At 33.6% G+C, this 17426-nt stretch overlaps 3 protein-coding genes across 6 annotated transcripts; 1 reads left to right on the top strand and 2 right to left on the bottom strand.

Annotated features, from left to right (window-relative positions):
• Positions 1–4148: 4148 nt before the first annotated feature.
• Positions 4149–7348, top strand: LOC110817541 (Glycine cleavage T-protein family). 4 transcript variants are annotated; one of them, XM_022046131.2, is made up of 5 exons: positions 4149–4823; positions 6008–6261; positions 6408–6506; positions 6696–6854; positions 6929–7348. In XM_022046131.2, the coding sequence occupies exons 1-5, from the start codon at positions 4366–4368 to the stop codon at positions 7174–7176; spliced, it is 1218 nt and encodes a 405-aa protein (XP_021901823.1). In that variant the 5' UTR covers positions 4149–4365; the 3' UTR covers positions 7177–7348. The 4 variants fall into 4 exon arrangements, with proteins under 4 accessions (XP_021901823.1, XP_021901824.1, XP_021901826.1 ...); XM_022046132.2 differs by having other exon boundaries at positions 4150–4823; positions 6696–6842; XM_022046134.2 differs by having other exon boundaries at positions 4150–4823; positions 6696–6839.
• An 86-nt stretch (positions 7349–7434) lies between these two features.
• Positions 7435–10611, bottom strand: LOC110817540 (Leucine-rich repeat protein kinase family protein). Its single transcript, XM_022046130.2, has 4 exons — positions 9634–10611; positions 9262–9522; positions 8319–9167; positions 7435–8192 (listed from the first exon to the last, which is right to left on the bottom strand). The coding sequence occupies exons 1-4, from the start codon at positions 10061–10063 to the stop codon at positions 7720–7722; spliced, it is 2013 nt and encodes a 670-aa protein (XP_021901822.1). The 5' UTR covers positions 10064–10611; the 3' UTR covers positions 7435–7719.
• Positions 10612–14897: 4286 nt separating this feature from the next.
• Positions 14898–16765, bottom strand: LOC110817620 (putative calcium-binding protein CML13). The gene is made up of 2 exons (XM_022046242.2): positions 16203–16765; positions 14898–15798 (listed from the first exon to the last, which is right to left on the bottom strand). The coding sequence occupies exon 1, from the start codon at positions 16648–16650 to the stop codon at positions 16207–16209; it is 444 nt and encodes a 147-aa protein (XP_021901934.1). The 5' UTR covers positions 16651–16765; the 3' UTR covers positions 14898–15798; positions 16203–16206.
• Positions 16766–17426: the final 661 nt, after the last annotated feature.

Genomic DNA, 17426 nt, shown 5'->3' on the forward strand with positions numbered 1-17426 from the left:
GTTGAAGCGGAACTTTTCTGATTTTTCTAGAAAGCATTGACTTATTCAAAGATTTGTAAAATACCTTTTTCTCAGGTTTCTGCAATTCAATCATGATCTACAACACTCCTTTTCACCTTTCAAGTTAACCGAACACTCTTCCATCTTTAATCTGCTGCAAGTTAAAGAGAAAAGAAAGAAAACTTTAACACAACTGTATGCATGTGATTTTTATTACTTTTAATTCTTATAAGTTAAAATCTCCATGAGATTTTTATTTAAGGAAAAAAAAAAAAAAACCAAACAAGAGTAATAAAGCTAAGATCATGATTTAATTTTTTTTTCATTTAATTTATACAATTTTAATTTTTATGTTAGTATTTATTCATAATTTAAAATGTTTAAATTATTGCTAAGAACATGCAGTTGAATAATATACTGCTTCTAAAATAGCATTTATTAATAACTTAAAATCAAGTCTCATCATCCATCTTATACAAAAGAAAAAAAGAGAAGTTTTAAAAGTTATTATCATCACTACTTTAAAATTAAATTTTTTTTTAAAAAAAAAAATTGATTCTCTCTTTTCAAGGTAGAGATTGAATTTTTATTGTTGGTAAATTTAAAATTGAATTGTCTTTACTTACATAAATAAATATTATCTCAGTTAAAATAATCAATAATATATATTTTATAAATTAATTTTTTTATTTTTTATTTAAAGATTACAAACTCAAATTTTATTGTTTATAAATTTACTAATTTACTATTTATATTAAAGAGAAAAAAAAAACATCATATTTACTATTTTTTATGTAATGAAAGTATATTTAATTTTTATTTAATACAAAATATATATATTATGTTGACAAAAGAATTGTATCTTTGTAATAAAAAAATTTAAGGCTTATCAATTTAATTTATAGTTTCGAAACAAATTATGGCCAATCAAAATGGAAAAAATGAAACAGAGAATTCCCCAAGGTCAAACTTCTTTAAAGTCACGCGGTCCGTATGAAGGTACGAATCGAAAGCAACAGGCAGTCGATTTTTCAGCGGTCGCCTACAATCTGATGTCAGCATTATCTCCCCTTCAATCCCATTGGCTGATTTGGTTGCCACGTCTTTCGCTGACTATTCTTCTGCTGACGTGGACATAGCTTGTGCGGACAGATCACCGACTTTGCCCCTCTTAACTTTAACTTTTTCGTTTTTTCCTTTTTTTTTTTTTTTTTTTTTTGTTTTTTGGTCATGCAATTGTTTTATTTATTTTATTTTTAAGAATAAATTGGTTTTATATTTGGACGGGAGATGGTCAAAATAATATTATATTCCACCAAGTTTATGTTTGCAATTATATAATATGTATTTTTTAAATATTAAATTCTTAAATGTCTGTTTGTTAATTTTTTAACCATAATTTTAAAACTTCATTATCACACAACCATCTATGTGTTAATTAAATTTAAATTGTTATTAATCTATTTTAAATTAGATCATGCTACAAATTAATACCCACTCTATGAATGGAGCTAATTGAATACTCATAAACTAAGAAAGAAAAAGAAAAGCAAAGTCTTTGTTAGTTGGAATTGGAATTATATGTTTTTAAAATTTTTAAATTGACACACAAATGCATATATTTGGATAAGATTTTTAATTTTCTAGTCTTCTTTTTTTTTTTTTTACAAGTAGTTTGTAATTTATTGTGTTAGTAGTGTTTTCTAAAACGAGATTCTTATAATATGTGATAAATATTTAATATAAATAATTAATTGTTTAATATGATCAGTTAAAATTTTTAATTTAAATTGAAACTGAAAATAATAATTAAATATGATTAATTTCTATAATTGGATTAATTTTTTATTTTGTATCGACGAGCTTAATTTCTATTACCATACATGATCGAGTTTTGGTGTCGATTGACTTGATATAATATGTACATGTATGTATTTATATTCATAATAATTAATTAAGGGTAAGTTCTATAAGCACATCTATAGTTTGACGCCGTGCCAACAAATAATTTATTGGTGGTACGGAATTAGTAGTAGCATCCGGGGAACCCAATACCAAAAACTTTGTGAATATTGCCTTACAATTTCTTATTTTTATAATAAATAAATAAGTCATTTAGTCCTAAATTGATTCCTATTTTAAATTTTGATTAAATTAATCTTTATATTTTTAAATTTTTTTAAATTTAATCAATTATTTTATTTTTTATTAATAATATTAAGATTGATATCACGTATTAAATTTAGTGACACACGACACATTTTTATCCGATATGTATAAGTAAATATTATATTAGATGTCACATGATATCTGATATTATATAGCAAAAAAAATTAATATAGATTGGTACAAATCGATATGCATATTTTAATAAAAAGACCTATGTAGGCCCTAAATTCATCTTCTCGCTTCATGTCTTCTCACTCAGCTTCATTCTTCATCATTCATTTGCCTCCTCCCATCTTTATCTTTTTGGTTGAGTTGTCTCGTCCCCTCACTTCCTCTCACTTATCCGTATGTTGTGAAGCTTTTTTGAGGAGCTCACTACTCCATCTTCGAGCTAATATGATGATGGAGTGGTGAGCTCCTCAAAGAAATTTCACAACATACGGGCAAGTGAGAGGAAATGAAGAGAAGATGCAACTCGATGCAGAAGATAAAAATGAGAGGAGGCAACCAAACGATGAAGAAAGAAGTTAAGTGAAATAAGTTGAGGAGAGAAAATTAATTCAGAGTTTATATAAGATGATTTTTTTTTTATTTTTTTAATACATAAACCGTTTGAATCAGTAAATATTAATTTTGTTCGCATTATATTAAATATTACGTGACATCTGACATATTATTCGCATGCATATAAACGAAAAAGAGTATATCATATATTGTCATATTTGATGGATAATACTATTTTTAATGTTATTAATAGAAAATCAAACGAATGAATTAAATTAAATTTTTTTTAAAGTATAAGGATAAATTTACTCAAAAAATTAAGTAAAGACTAATTTTAAAAAAATATATTAAAAAATCTCTTACCATTTATTATTTTTATAATAAATAAACAAGCCACTTATAAGTTAATAATATAAATATAAAGTTGTCTTGGTTCCTGTCGGCCACCCTATAACTTTTTTTTTTTTTTTTTAATTGGCATGCCATAACATTGACATAAAAATATTTTTTTTTCAAAGTGAGAAATGACAATATAACTTCCTACGTACGTATATTTATAAATTATCTGTTAATGTTAATGTAAGTATACTGAATTTATATTATAAATTTAATAACATTTCAAGTTGGCCGCCAAATTTGTACACAACTCATTACTGTCATGATCTCCACTATAAATCTCGCCTGCCAAATAAAAAGATTAAAAGAAAGAGATATATTTATTAAATGTAAATTTCCCACAGAATTTTTTCAAAAAGCTATTGGGGCTGCGTTTAATGAATGAAATATTGACTTTACAAAATTTAAATCATCCAAGTAACTGCAAATTTTAATTAGAAGAAAGAAAAAAAAAAAAAAAAAAAAAAACATTGCGAGAGTGAGAGAAAGAATCATATCAGATGTGACATTTCGTACGTCATCATTAGCTAATCAAATTAGATTTCAAGGCAAAATAATAATAATAAAAAAAAGAAAAAGAAAATTGTTATTCTATCAAAAACAAAACAAATTCTGTTGTTGAATTAATTAATTATGATGTACGTATGTGTGTGTGTGTGTATATATATATATATATATATATATATGTACTTACATGTCAATTCAATTAATGGAAATTTTGAATTTTAGTTTGAATAACATCTAATTTCTTTTTTCTTGATTGAAAATTTTGTTGGTCAGAAGAGTAATTCCAATAACCCACTTTACCATGAAAGTAGGATGCATGAATTCTCTGTTAGTAATTTTAATATATGTACATAGTCTTACTTCTCTTTTTCTTGAATTCTCTTAAAATATTCATTTTCAGAGTTTGTGAATTTTCCATTTTACTATTTTATTCAAACAAAATTCGTGGTAATTTACCAGAAGCTTTGTATTAACCCACCATAAAATGGTTTGAAGGAACCCACTTCCCTTGGCCCAATTATAATGGCAGCCCATTTCTTCTTGGTCTAATTCCTCTGCTACTAACTGCAATTTCTTTCAAGACCTTCATCCAACGTATTCTAATCTCTCTGATCGACACACACCCTAAATCTTCTGTTCTGACAATGCACGTGGCACCACCAAGTCCCTCCAAATCACACGTGTCATCCGCCCAACTCCTCCTTCCCACCAAACCACCGCCTTCTTCAACCTCAATCACTCCGCAGAGCTCCCAGCCACCAGCATCGACCAAGGGAAAACACACAAAAAATGCACCGTATAAAGCTTTGTAAATACTTTCCAAAACCCATTGCCTACAGCTACCAGACCGTCCACCATCAAACCCATCTCGAAAATGTCGCCTCAATGGCGTCGCTCCTAAAATCTCGCTCGGTGATCCGGTTCAGTGGCCCGGACACGGTCAAATTCCTTCAGGGTCTGTTGACCAACGATGTACGTAGATTTAGTGAACCATTGGGTGGGCAGAACTCCTCTCTGCCCACACCCAACTTGCCCTCTGTGTCTGCTTCTCCCATCTATGCTGCTTTGTTGACTCCTCAAGGTAGGTTTCTGTATGATTTGTTCTTATATAGACCCTCAAGACCCGAGGAGAAGCTTGACCGGACTGGCTCCGGACCCGGACCGGATTCAGGTTTATCTGGGTCTGTTGAATTGTTCGCGGATGTGGATACTTCAGTTTTTGATGAGTTATTGGCGACTTTCAAGAGGTGGGTTTCTTTGTTGAGGTTTAAAGCTTTTATCTTTTGTTTGTTTTGTTGGAAAAAGTACATTCTTTGAAATGTTATTTTCATGTATTGGATTGCGAATTCAGTTGGCAGAGGTACTGCCATAGTTATAATTAGGAGATTCATTCTTACTATGATAGTTGCATGCTACTCTTAGTTTATTCTTTATAAGGTTGTTTTAGTTTTAACTTGTTTATTGGCTTTCTGTTGATTGGTATTTGTTGTTAAATTGTGAAGATGGACCTTAAATGAATATAGATTTCTATTTTAGGTAATTTAGGATATGGTTGCCTTTCCATTATTCATACAATTGCTGACAAGTTGGAATTTGCCCTTTGTACCGCAAGCTCCGCTTTCCAATATGTTAGGATACTGTCTTTTGCTTCATGGTTGTTCCCAAATCCAGGCATTTTGATGGTTGCTAGTAACTCAATTTGCTTATTCTGGCATCTAATATGGCACTTTTGAGCTGAGGTGATTCCATGTTTGCCATCAAAAGTTTCAGTTAGGTTGTTAAGCTTCGAGGAGTCCATGTCTCTGCCAATGCAGGGTAGAAAAATTTCGCTAATGGGCAGTTGTCTTTTGACACCTTCTTGTCCTGGACTTTATCTTATTTCAGTCTTGAAATATTACCTGAACCCAAAACTTTTCTTCAATATTTGTCTGCAGAATCAAGCAGCATCAGAGACATATAATATCCCTATTGGCAATAGGGAATGCTTACAGTTTTTGACACGATGTTTGGAAAATGATAGCTATTATAGTTTGAAAATAATAAAACTCGTTCTCTCAGTGTTTTCTACAAAGTTGTTTCCATTATACTTTTGACTAATAATACGTAGATATCACCATATATGTTTATCTACAAACACATATTAGGAACTGATATAATGGAATAAGTTGCTGGTGGGGATGCTGCTTAAAACTTGTCATGGTAACTCAGTAAGCTATTGGTTAGCTGTTTTGTTCATCGTGTAGAAACTGCATAGCCTTTTCCAAAGTATGATTTAAGGTATTTGTTCAATCTCTTTGTTTGTTCATTGGCTCTCTAATTTTTGTTATGCACTTTATGTACTGAATTGGCCTGCTCTATGTGGCTTGTCTTTTTCATCGTATTTAAGCTTCAACTTTCATCAATTGCCTTTTCCTTCATCTTTCTACTTCAGATATCGCCTGAGGTCCAAGGTTGATATTGAGAATGTTGCAGAAGACTTCTCCTGCTGGCAGCGTTACGGTAAGAATATTTCTGAAAAGTCTTCATTTGTCGAAGAACCAGAGGCCACAGCTGTTGGCTGGGGTGGTGGTGTTGATCATTCTGGTATGGCCACTGCACGAGGTAATAATCATGGATGGCAGTGGTTTAAGGACCCCAGATTGGATTTTCTTGGTTACAGGGGAATTTTTCCGTCTAATACAACTCGTAAGTCATTTGAAGTTTGTTTCCTTCTAAGAAGTATATATTGTTTACAGTTTTAATTCATTTTAATTGTCTTACAAACATGCCATAGGTCATCCTTCCTTATAATAAATAAGCTAAAATTTCTCACTCTTTTCTGTCTGTTGCAGCACCTTTAGTTGAGTCTGACAAAGAAACAGATGAACATAACTTTCTCTTGTGGAGATTGGAGCTAGGAATTGCAGAAGGCTCCAGCGAAATTCCAAAAGGTATATATTGTTGATAACTTAATGTACTTGCTGGTTTTTTTTCATATCTTGTGCATTTTTGTATTTGTGATGAAGAAATAATTCCACCTTTTTCTTTCCAACCATGAAATCACAAACCTTCATTTTCGTATTTTTGTTTTGTTTGTTTGACCTCTTAATTTGAAGTAACAAAATAACAATGCCGTGTAGGTGAGGCGATTCCACTTGAGTACAATCTTGCAGGCCTAAATGCAATAAGCTTTGACAAAGGATGCTATGTGGGTCAAGAGCTTGTAGCTCGCACACACCACAGAGGGGTCATTCGCAAACGTTTACTACCTTTAAGGTTTCTAGGTGGTAATGGAAAAAGTAGTCTTCCCTCAAATCTGCTCCTAATTTGAAGTATTTTCTGAAGGCTAATAAAATTTCTTTTGATGTTCCAGAGGTGGATCAAAAAGTTGCTCCTGGGTCAGAAGTGATTGAATCTGCAACAGGGAAGAAGGCGGGGACTGTGATAACCGCAGTTGGCAGCCGTGGGCTGGGTTTGCTGAGGTTGGAGGAAGCCTTCAAAGGCTCAGGTTCATTGAAGAGCATACAAGGAGAAGAAGATGTGAAGGTGGAGGCCATTAGACCAGCATGGTGGCCTGCTGATTGGTTTCCAGAGTATCAACAGCATACCGTGGTTTTGTAGTGTTATTTTTAGGAGAAAGGGCCCCCCATCAAATCATTTGGTGCCTCGTGGTTCGCACCCTCCTTGCCAGATGCCCTTATTTGAAAATTGTTTACACTCTTCTTAATGAGAAACACTCCTCAATGACTCTTAACACAAAAGAATAAAAAGCTCCTCAACTAAGTTCGATTTCTTTGATTCTGTTTAGTTGGTAGCAAACGAAATATGTGATTGTACTCTTTGGGCTAGCTACGTAAGAAGTGATGCTAGAATTATCAGTTAAGACATAGAAAGGATATATATTATTAGCAAATGAGTTGTCAAAATGCCAAGTTTCTTTTCTTCCGGCCGGAATGACACTGCGCCAGTCTATCAGGGGAAGAGATGTTATTACATGCAAGCTTATCGACCAGCTCCAATTGACAGGAATTCGTGATCTTTCAACATACCTGGTCGGGCCTTGTAAAATTACACGTGCAAACAGTTTCAAATCAAGACATTGCTTTCCAAGGCCATCTCATTGGAAACATACAAGAAAAACGAAATAAATGATGAGCAAGGGTATTAAGAATTGGCACTCATCTCCTGAATCACAGACTCAAATGTTGGCCTATTGCCAGGGAGTTCGTGGGTACAAGCCAGTGCAATTTTTGCCAGCTTAGCTGCTTCCAATTCGGAGAATTCTCCTCTGAGGTTCTCATCAATAAAACCTTCATATCTGCAAGATTCAGCTGCCAATCGCATTGAGTTGCTAAGTATGATCTTTCCATAGATAATTTGGAGAATAATCACTCCAAATGCAAAAATGTCAGTCTTCTCCGTAAATCGACCAGTGGTAATATACTCCGGAGCTAGATATCCCATGGCTGCACTCGTCTTTAGTGCAGAGAAGACAATGTCGTCAGCAAGAAGCTTGTGAATGCCAGAGTCTGCAATCAATGGTCTAAACTGGTGATCAATGAGAATCTTCTCGGTGGATATGTTTCGGTGGACAATGGTTGGTTTATTGGCTTCGCTCCGGTGCAGATATTCCATCCCTGGTAGGGCAAAAACAATGTTATTCATGACATTGACTGTAAAAGTTAAAACCTTTAACTTCCATCATTTAATATTTTATTCAGTAGAAAGCTGTATAGAAATAGATATAGAATAAGAAACCAGACCTTTTGCAACGCCATTTATGATGGATAACCTTTTAGACCAGTCAAGAACCTTGGTGCTTCCATATTCAACGTCAAGATATTTTGAAAGGGTTCCATTAGCAGCAAAGTCATAGAGGAGAAAACATTCACCTCTCCCTCTTGAGCAACAGAAACCCCGCAGCCTAACAAGATTTTCATGTTTGAGTGAGGTTAACAAGTTCAAGCCTTTCACAAACTCAGATTCCTCATTCTTACAGCTGGTTATATTGATACTTCTGATAGCTACAACAGAACCATCTCTTAGAATTCCTTTGTAGACAGATGAGAAATTGCTTCTTCCCAACAAATTAATCTCAGAAAAGCATTGAGTGGCCGATTCAATCTCTTCCAAGCTGAATCTGAACTTATTATGATGCTCCTGAAAGAAACCAGAGTCCCATCCATTAGCATACTCAAGAGATACAAGTGGTGAGGTCCCGCTCCTGCTCAACTCCTTGGCGTGATCAGTACTTAGCTGCCCATCGGAACATTCAGATGTATTTCCAATCTTTTGTTTCTGCAGGCGGTATCGGAAAAAGGCTACCAATCCCGCAATAACTAGTGTGGCAGTCACAGTAATAACCCCAGCAACGACAATAATTCGTGGCAATTTTGATGATTTTGGGCAATGGGTATGGTTGCAGTGTTCCTCAAAATCCGTAGGCTTAGAGATGTCTTTTGGATCAGTTTTGTTTATCTTTGATCTGAAAGGCTCCAGTTGGTTGATATTGAGATCATCATAAGCGGTGCAGGCTCTCAAAGAAGGAAAGTCAATTCCACATAAACCAGGATTGTTTTCGGACAAGAATCCATCATTTAATTTCTTTAAACCTTAATATTATGGAGAAAAAAATCAGTCCCAAGAATAATATGTCGAAAATGAAACTTGTAGAAAACAAACAAGAAGGAGAGTGAGAGAAGTTACCAGAGGGAACAATTCCGGAAAGACTATTATTTCGGACATCCACCACTTCTAGCTGAGGAATGGTTGCTAGTGTAGCAGGAATAATCCCGGATAAACCATTAAAACCCAAGTCAAGCCTTCTTAACATCCCCAAATTCCCTAATCTTTCAGGAATTTTACCAGTTAAACTGTTATGCTGCACAGCAAAGACGCTTAGCTTCTTCAAGGATCCGATTTGCATAGGTATATTTCCTGTTAGCTGGTTACAACACAGCTCCAGAACTACAAGACAGAATCTTCCAATGAGCTGAATCTAAAGTGACATTTCTTCACTCGCGATTTGAAACAAACAAGAACACCTAATTACTCTAAAACAAGAGAAGATAAACTAACCTTGTAAACTAGCCATGTCACCAATCTCAGGAGGAACATTCCCAGACAAATTATTCACATTGAGATAAAGATCAGACAACTCTGATAGCTGCGAAATCTCCTTAGGGATCTCCCCAGACAATGAATTATAATGCAAGTACAAGCCAGACAAGCACTTGAGCTCCGCCACAGCAGGGGACAACTTACCCGAAAGACCCTTTCCCTGCAACGATATGTTAGCAACTTTACGGTGCTCATTGCAGGCAACACCTTCGAATGAGCCACTGCATGGGTCGCCATCACTGCTCCATGACGTGAGGAGCTTGTTTTGCGGGTCTAAAGAACCTTTTAGCTCTATTAAAGCTCTTAACTCGGCATTTCCACAAACAGGTCGTAAGGTGGAAACTGAGAGGAAAAGAAAGATAAAGAGAGAGAAATAAGATATACCCATGTTTGTTCTGGACTGAAAATTCTTCTTCTCTTCTGGGATTTGGCTATATCTTTACTTGATTCTCTGTGTATCTCTCTAAAATTGTTGCTCTTGGCGAGAAAAGCAGGGGAGCGAATAGTGAAAACAAGTCCATGAAATCCTCCGAATAACAACCGTTTGCAAGAGAAACTGAAAGGAGAGAAGACGAGTGTAATGGTTTTTCAAAGTGGAAACCAGAAAAGTAAGAATAACGAAGACTTTTTAGGCGCCCTACAGACTCGTCCACACTTGGTAGCGTGACAACTGGCTGTGATGTCTCTTGTTAATGGAGAGGGAAGTCTTGACCGTTGGATTTGATGGGTGGGTCCAATTTGATATGATTGACTTGTCGATCGGATTCTGATCTACCCATGATCAAGGAAAACAGTCATAAGTTGGTGTTTATGCACCAAAAGTTTTGTTCAAATAAAATTGATTCTTGGTGTTTATGCATTTGGGAGTAATTTGAAAGAGCACTGGAATGCAGTAAATAAAAGATGGATGTGATTGAAATTTGTGTTTATGGTAGACAGTTGGTGGTGGTGAAAAATGGAAACAGCTATTAAAGGTCACATGGCTGGTTGACTTCACAAAGCTCTCATTTCATTTCTCATTTCCTCCTCTTTTTCTACTTTTCTTTCCTTCATAATTCCATTAACTATAAAAGAATGATATTTCTCTCATTGCATAAAATTATACCAATATATATGAGAATGTGATTTTTAATCAACCTGTGAGTTAGAAAGTTATAATATTATTAAATGTGTCTTTATTAGTATGAATGTATTAAATAATTTTTAAAATAATAATATAAAATAACTACATAGAGCATATTGAAAAGAGAAAGCAATTTTGATGGTAGCTCTCTCTCAACTAATTATAGAGAAAATTGAAATTACTTAATGATCAAATTTTAATATAAACATGAGTTTAGTCAATTTTTTTAATATTTATTTTTTAAAAAAAAAAACTAAGTGGGTAAAATTTATAAGACATAATTGAAATTCACAATAATAATAATAAAAAAAAAATGTCTCATCAAACCTCAATTATGGTATAAAAGAAAGTAGTTTGCCAACCTAACATTTTATACCAATAGTTTAAAAGAAACCAAAATTACCAAACTTTATAGCACTAACATATATAGTGCATTAAATTATATTTTTAAAATGGCGAATAAATATTTATTTATTTATTTTTTTGGTAAAAGTAAAAAAGAAAAGATAGTGAGCATAATGAGGATAGAAAATGATGCAGCAAATTTGAAATGTCGCCACCATTCTCGATCGCATATACCAATATGGTTTATTTTAATATTGTTTATATGTAGGTAGAAAATATAGTATTTATGTTATATATAAACCCCTTTTTTATTTATTTATTGTCTATTAAAATTTTGCATGAGAGGGTGGCTTTTTCTTCTCTTTAATTCGTTCTAGAAATGTTATTGTGTTGATAATCAACCATGGGCATCTAGAACCTAACTAGGCAAAATTTGAATGACCCTTCATCTTAAATTTTAAATTAGGACAAAACATTTTATTTTTTAAAAAAAAAAAAATTGAGATAGTTTACAAGAATTTATTTTATTTTTAAAAATTTTAAAAAAATTGAAAACAGCAGAAAATAACTCTTTTATTATTTAAGTTTTTCTCTTTTTTGGTCTTTTTACATTTTCATTTTATTTTATTTTATATTGAATCTTTACATTTTTTGAAATTATTTATAAACAAATACTCTTATTTAATATTATTAAACACTATATATCTTGTCACAAGACGTTAACTTATCATATAAATTTTTTCATATTATAATAAAAAGATTGAGGAAATGTCTCAAACATGAAGGACAATAGTCTAATTAATACACGGGTGGTCCTTTAGTCGTCATAGTACATCCCTACTTCTACAAAAGCGGATATTGGAAGTTTAAATAAATATATATTTTTAAAAAATTATTGTATAATAAGTTATTGTGCCTCACTTTTCCTTCAAACGGAGAAAAGACACCCAAGATTTTTCTTCAGTTCATACTATATTTAGATGAAAGAATACAACATAATTAAATATTTTTTACTAATTTTCATTCGGTTAGATGAAAATTTATATTTTTTTTTAAAGTCAAATATAAATGTTTTAAGTTAAATATTGTAACACTTATTTTGTTTTTTTTTTTTTAATTTCTCAATTTTTAATTACCTAAACTAAAAATTCATTAAATTTAAAAGTCCTGAACTTAAATGAAAATAAATTCATAAAATTAAATGCGAAAGCGATTAATAAAATTATTGTTTATGTTTCTTACACAATAATTTAAAATGCTCAATAGGATTAAGAGAATGTTCATTTTGAAAGACAAACAGTAATTAAAGAATAAAAAATAAATAAATACAAAAGTATTATAAGACAACCTTTACTAGCACTTGAAGGGAGTCCGGTAGTGAACTACTCACAACCCTCTTACTGATCGGAATCTGCATTCAAGTCATCTTAATCTGAAATTATTAATAAAATAGTGAGCTATACTAACTCAGTAAGAATATCACACTAATCACAAATACAGAAAACTAAAAATTAATAAATAAATAAAAATAAATAATGAAGTCCTTACTTTATTTAAATATATTTAAATTTGAAGACATTTGTTTGATACTCACCGTAATGAGTTTTCCAAAAACAATATATGAAAATTCATATCCATACCACTTTTCACTTTTACACATAAGAGGACAAGAGACAATATATTTCCTTTCTTACCTGCTTACTAGTACCATTGGTGTTCTATAGGGATGTCCTCCCTACTCATAAATCTAATATTCAATTTTACAATTAACAAGTCATCCCCATACCCTATTCGGTAATGGATGTCAAATATTTCATTGCTTCAATACCTCGTCCGATATGAGGGTGAACTATATCTATCAAACATTTTCAGTAAGGGACTTTTCAGCCCCGTCACGGTAGAGTTCCCTATGTACCTGGTCCGTCTTCCCTTTCTCTAAGTAACTAGTAAGTATTTCACGTATAAATTTTCGTCAACAAACAACTAATAAACGCATACTAATATCTCATATCATATTCATAGATCAATTAAATTATATTCATACTGATAGTATATAACTAAAATAACCAGATAAGTTAATAAAACCATTAAACTATAAATTAAAAACATGCACTATACGAAAATCAAGTAAGTAGAACAGTATAGAAAAATAAACAGGAAATCAAGACAATTGTAAACTAATTAGTTCCGGCTCCACTATTAACATGTAATTATTTTTAGAGTTTTTTAATTTTACATAAAAATATGAAATTATACATCGTTAAATCTTAATTTACCGTAACAAACAATAAGGTGAGAGATCCTTATCCGGATCGGTATTTTAAGACATCGAGTTGTCTATTACGTCTCCTAACGAGTACCGGGTTCCCTGAAATTTTATACAGAATTCAAAACACTCGTTACGTACCTAAAAATAACCCAAAAATCTAAAATCAGTGTCCAAAATCATTTCCGACCAATTTTGAGGTTTTGACACGGTGGCTGCACCGTGCTTCGATGCTGATTTTTGGCGCCTACGGCGGCGGTTCGCCTTGGCCTATCCGATTTTGTATGTATCTCTGCAGAAAAACATGTTATGAGAATTTGGTTGGCCAAAAAATTACAAAAATTGAACCTACCAGCAGGGAAGGACCTCCGAGTGCGGCGGCTCCGCTGGTCCTCATTCACGATTGAGATTTTTTTTTTTTTTCCGGTTAACATGCACTGAAAAGGACGGTAAACACAATGATCAGAAAATCGCATGAAACGAGAAGCGGGAAGGGGTTCATCAGAAGTATTTTAGGGGTTTGGCCGCGATGGTTTAGTTGGATTTTACTCGCAGTTTTCGACTCACTTGCCATCATTCTTGCTTTGATTTGGCCATATGGGTGCTCAGAATTCGATTCCGAGCAGGTATGGAGAATTTTTAACTTTTTTTGCGACCGGTAGTGGCTTCGGTGCAGCGGCGGTAGGCCTCCTTCTCCGACGTCTGGTTCTTCTTCTCCGATAGGGGATGGCGGCTAGAGTTTGGGCTCCCGTGTGACACGAAGTATTTATACCAATCATGCGTTGATTTGGACTGTCTATCACGGTCAATCTCATCTGTTCGATCGCGTTTAAGGAAGAAACGAATTTGTACTGTTCATCGCGATTGATCTCGACTGTTCGATTGTGCCTAAGGGAGAAACAAATCCGGACTGTCCATGTGCGTGGGATCGATCTTGGGCTGTCCGATTGCAAGACACACAGATCGTTTGTGTAGCCTCGCACATGTCACCGTTATCAGCGTGTCTTGTTATGCGGTGTGCTCTAGTTCGTCAAACTGGTGACTGGGCAGTCTTGTGGCCGAACTTTCTCTTTTTACATTTTGACTCCTTATTTCCATTTTTTTAAAAAAATATTTTTCGAACTCAAATTTTCACATATTTTTCTTAAAATTATTTTCAATCTCAATCCCTAATTCATTTTATCTTAAAATTTTACTTAAATAAAAATAAAATAAAATAATTATTTATTTTAAGTTAATAATTAAATAAATAAAAAATTATTTCAGAAGTATTATATTAAATTTGAAGGCCCTTACATTTAGCTTGCTTGACTTCTCCCTAAACTCCATTTGCAGCATCTATATAAGGCCAGGACTTCTCCACAATCCGGGGTTGCACCAAGTTTTTTCATTATTACACTTGATTAAAAGCTTTTCTTCTTAAAAAACAAAAAGAAGTGAGAAATTATGTTCTGCAAATGGTATACATTAATTAATGGGAAGATAATGTGAGATCAGCAAGTAGCCGCTATATAAAGTAACTTCTCTTGTGGAAAACCTTAATTGACTAGAAACTAGATGATTTCCATATCAAGGAAAAAGAATCAACATGAGAAGATAAAACCCCTTTGACAGTCCAAAAAAGTTCTCCAAGATGATTAATCTCTTCCTAAATAATCCAACTTTCCTTTAAAGCAAAGACACTTCTTACCAACAAGAAAACAGCTTCACAACCAGCCCAATTGCCATGACTTTACCAACTGGCGCAAGCTAGAACTCACCAGCAAAATCATCACCCACAAATATTCTCTGAACCGGTTTGCCATTTCCATAATCAATCTTAAAAGCACAGCAGTAGCCCAAGAAAACATTAGCATTAATAAGGCTGCCCAAGTCAACTTTCAACCTTAATTGGTGCCAAGGGTCAGTATCTGCTAGCAATGTTTCTGGTATAATATCTAAAGAGTTAAGAAAAAAAAAAACAAGCAAAAGAGTGCTTCTTGTTCTGAGCACCATTAATACCCATGAGACTAGATATAACACCTGTAAATATCAAAGAGCATGTGCATAATACCGCTGAAAGATTTTCACACCCCACAAAAGATCCCCATGATTAAATAGTAAATGGAGCATTATTGGAAACCAGAGATCTTAAATCAATAATACCCAAGTTTAACAAGTAGTCTATTCTCAGTGCGCCAAAAACTCTTCCCTGAAACAGCAATTTCATTGAGAAGCTCCGTTGAAGACTACTAGAAAATCTAAAGCCATCACAATATCTAAAGGCTTTTGGCTATGTACCATAAGATCTTCTATTCCTCTTGTCGCTGATTCCATAAGATTAATATAACAATGCTCAAGAGATTAAAGTAATAAATCGATAATTCCACAGCATTCTCTCAATCTGTGCCTGGAAATCATAAAAAAAGCATGAAGATGGATACAATATTTTGAGCATGAAATTAATAATAGAATTAAAGATCTGGGCACCTAATCAGAACAACAATGAATTCAAATCATATTAGTTTCTGTTTAAACTTCTCAGCTGGAACAATAATAATCAGGCAAATACAGCAAGTAGCCTCCATACACTTTACAAACACACAATTACCAGAAGCAACAAACAATAATATAGCATCTCTAATAACAAAAGTTAGCATTACTTCAGCAATACCAAATCCATCACAGCAAAACCCAAACAAGCCCTAACCCCCGATTGCCTCTAAAATATAAAGAGGAAAGGAAAAGAAAACAATCGAACCTGACTTCCAAAGAAGCAAAACCAAAATAATAACAAAAGGACAAATGTTTAACCATCTCATTTGGCGACCATCCTGGCAATGAAATCCTCGTAGCGGATCTTGCCGTCTGGCCCGACATCCACCTCCCGGATCCATTCATCGAACTCCTTGGGCTCCAGCTTCTCGCCGATGCTGGTGAGGATGTGCCGCAGATCGGCGACGGCGACGAAGCCCGTGTTGTCCTTATCGAGGACCTTGAAGGCGTCTCGAAGCTGACGATCAAATGGTTCGGCTTTCATGTGCTTCGCCATTAGATCGAGGAACCGAGGAAAGTCAAACGGCGCCGTGAGCTTCTCATCGGCGACGATAGACTTGAGTTGGGCCTGGGTCGGGTTGCCCCCAAGTGACCGCATTAGGATCCCGAGCTCGGAAGGGGCGATCTTGCCATCATTGTCTGTGTCGAAGAGATTGAATGCCTCTCTCATGGAGGATACTTGATCATCGCTCAGATCCTTTCCCATCTTCTCCGGGTTCGTATTCGAATTCGGGTCTGATATCTGTCGATAAAACCTGCCTTCTCTGGTGGAAATGGGGTGGTTCGCTTTGCCGTGTCTTGGATTTTGATTTTTGAAGGGAGTTCACGTTGAAACGATGTCGTTAAGAGTTTGTGGCTTTTACAACGCAGCGGCTTTTTTTTTTGTGTGGATAATACGGCGTCGTTTGAGGTAGCAAAATTGACATTTGACGATCCATCATTCTGTCCGTGGACCGTGCTGATGTTGGGTCCTTGGAAAGTGGGATTTGAATCAGTGGATAGACTCACTGAGAAGAGAGGCCTGCCATGAGTTTCCTTTTTTATTTTCTTTAAATAAACTTAATTTTGATCAACAAATTTAAACTTTAAAAGCCCAAGTATAAAGCACTTAGTTAAATAAAATCATAAATACTAACTAATTACTCATATTAAAAAGATTGAGCATCTAGTTGAAAAAAATAAAATAAAATAAATATTTCAAATAAAAATTTGAGCATGTAAAATGGAGCAAAAAGAAAAGTTTAAGTATCTTTAAAAACATTGTAAAAAATAAAATAAAATGAAAAAAAAGCAATAACTGTTATTTTTTCATAACATTTTCAATTGAGCCAAAAATATGATAATATTTTCTTGTGAGTTTTATATTAAAATTAATTAGTAAAATTTAGTTTGAATAATTAAAAGGTTTAGGTTTTTAAAAATATAAAGTCTTAATTTGAGACAATAAAAGAAAGTACATGGTATTTTTGTATAATTTACTTA

The sequence above is a fragment of the Carica papaya genome, chromosome 4 (assembly GCF_054855325.1).
Source record: "Carica papaya isolate Zhongbai chromosome 4, ASM5485532v1, whole genome shotgun sequence".
Taxonomy (NCBI): Eukaryota; Viridiplantae; Streptophyta; class Magnoliopsida; order Brassicales; family Caricaceae; genus Carica; species Carica papaya.

What these genes read in the sequence shown, in the direction of transcription:
- LOC110817541 (XM_022046131.2), top strand. Translation starts at nt 4,366, where the DNA reads ATGCACCGTATAAAGCTTTGTAAATACTTTCCAAAACCCATTGCCTAC. An exon ending in TTATTGGCGACTTTCAAGAG is followed by an intron (nt 4,824 to 6,007) that starts GTGGGTTTCTTT and finishes TTTCTACTTCAG; the next exon opens with ATATCGCCTGAGGTCCAAGG. An exon ending in TCTAGGTGGTAATGGAAAAA is followed by an intron (nt 6,855 to 6,928) that starts GTAGTCTTCCCT and finishes TTGATGTTCCAG; the next exon opens with AGGTGGATCAAAAAGTTGCT.
- LOC110817540 (XM_022046130.2), bottom strand. Translation starts at nt 10,063, where the DNA reads ATGGGTATATCTTATTTCTCTCTCTTTATCTTTCTTTTCCTCTCAGTT. An exon ending in TTCCGGAATTGTTCCCTCTG is followed by an intron (nt 9,168 to 9,261) that starts GTAACTTCTCTC and finishes CATAATATTAAG; the next exon opens with GTTTAAAGAAATTAAATGAT. An exon ending in CATAAATGGCGTTGCAAAAG is followed by an intron (nt 8,193 to 8,318) that starts GTCTGGTTTCTT and finishes TTGCCCTACCAG; the next exon opens with GGATGGAATATCTGCACCGG.
- LOC110817620 (XM_022046242.2), bottom strand. Translation starts at nt 16,650, where the DNA reads ATGGGAAAGGATCTGAGCGATGATCAAGTATCCTCCATGAGAGAGGCA.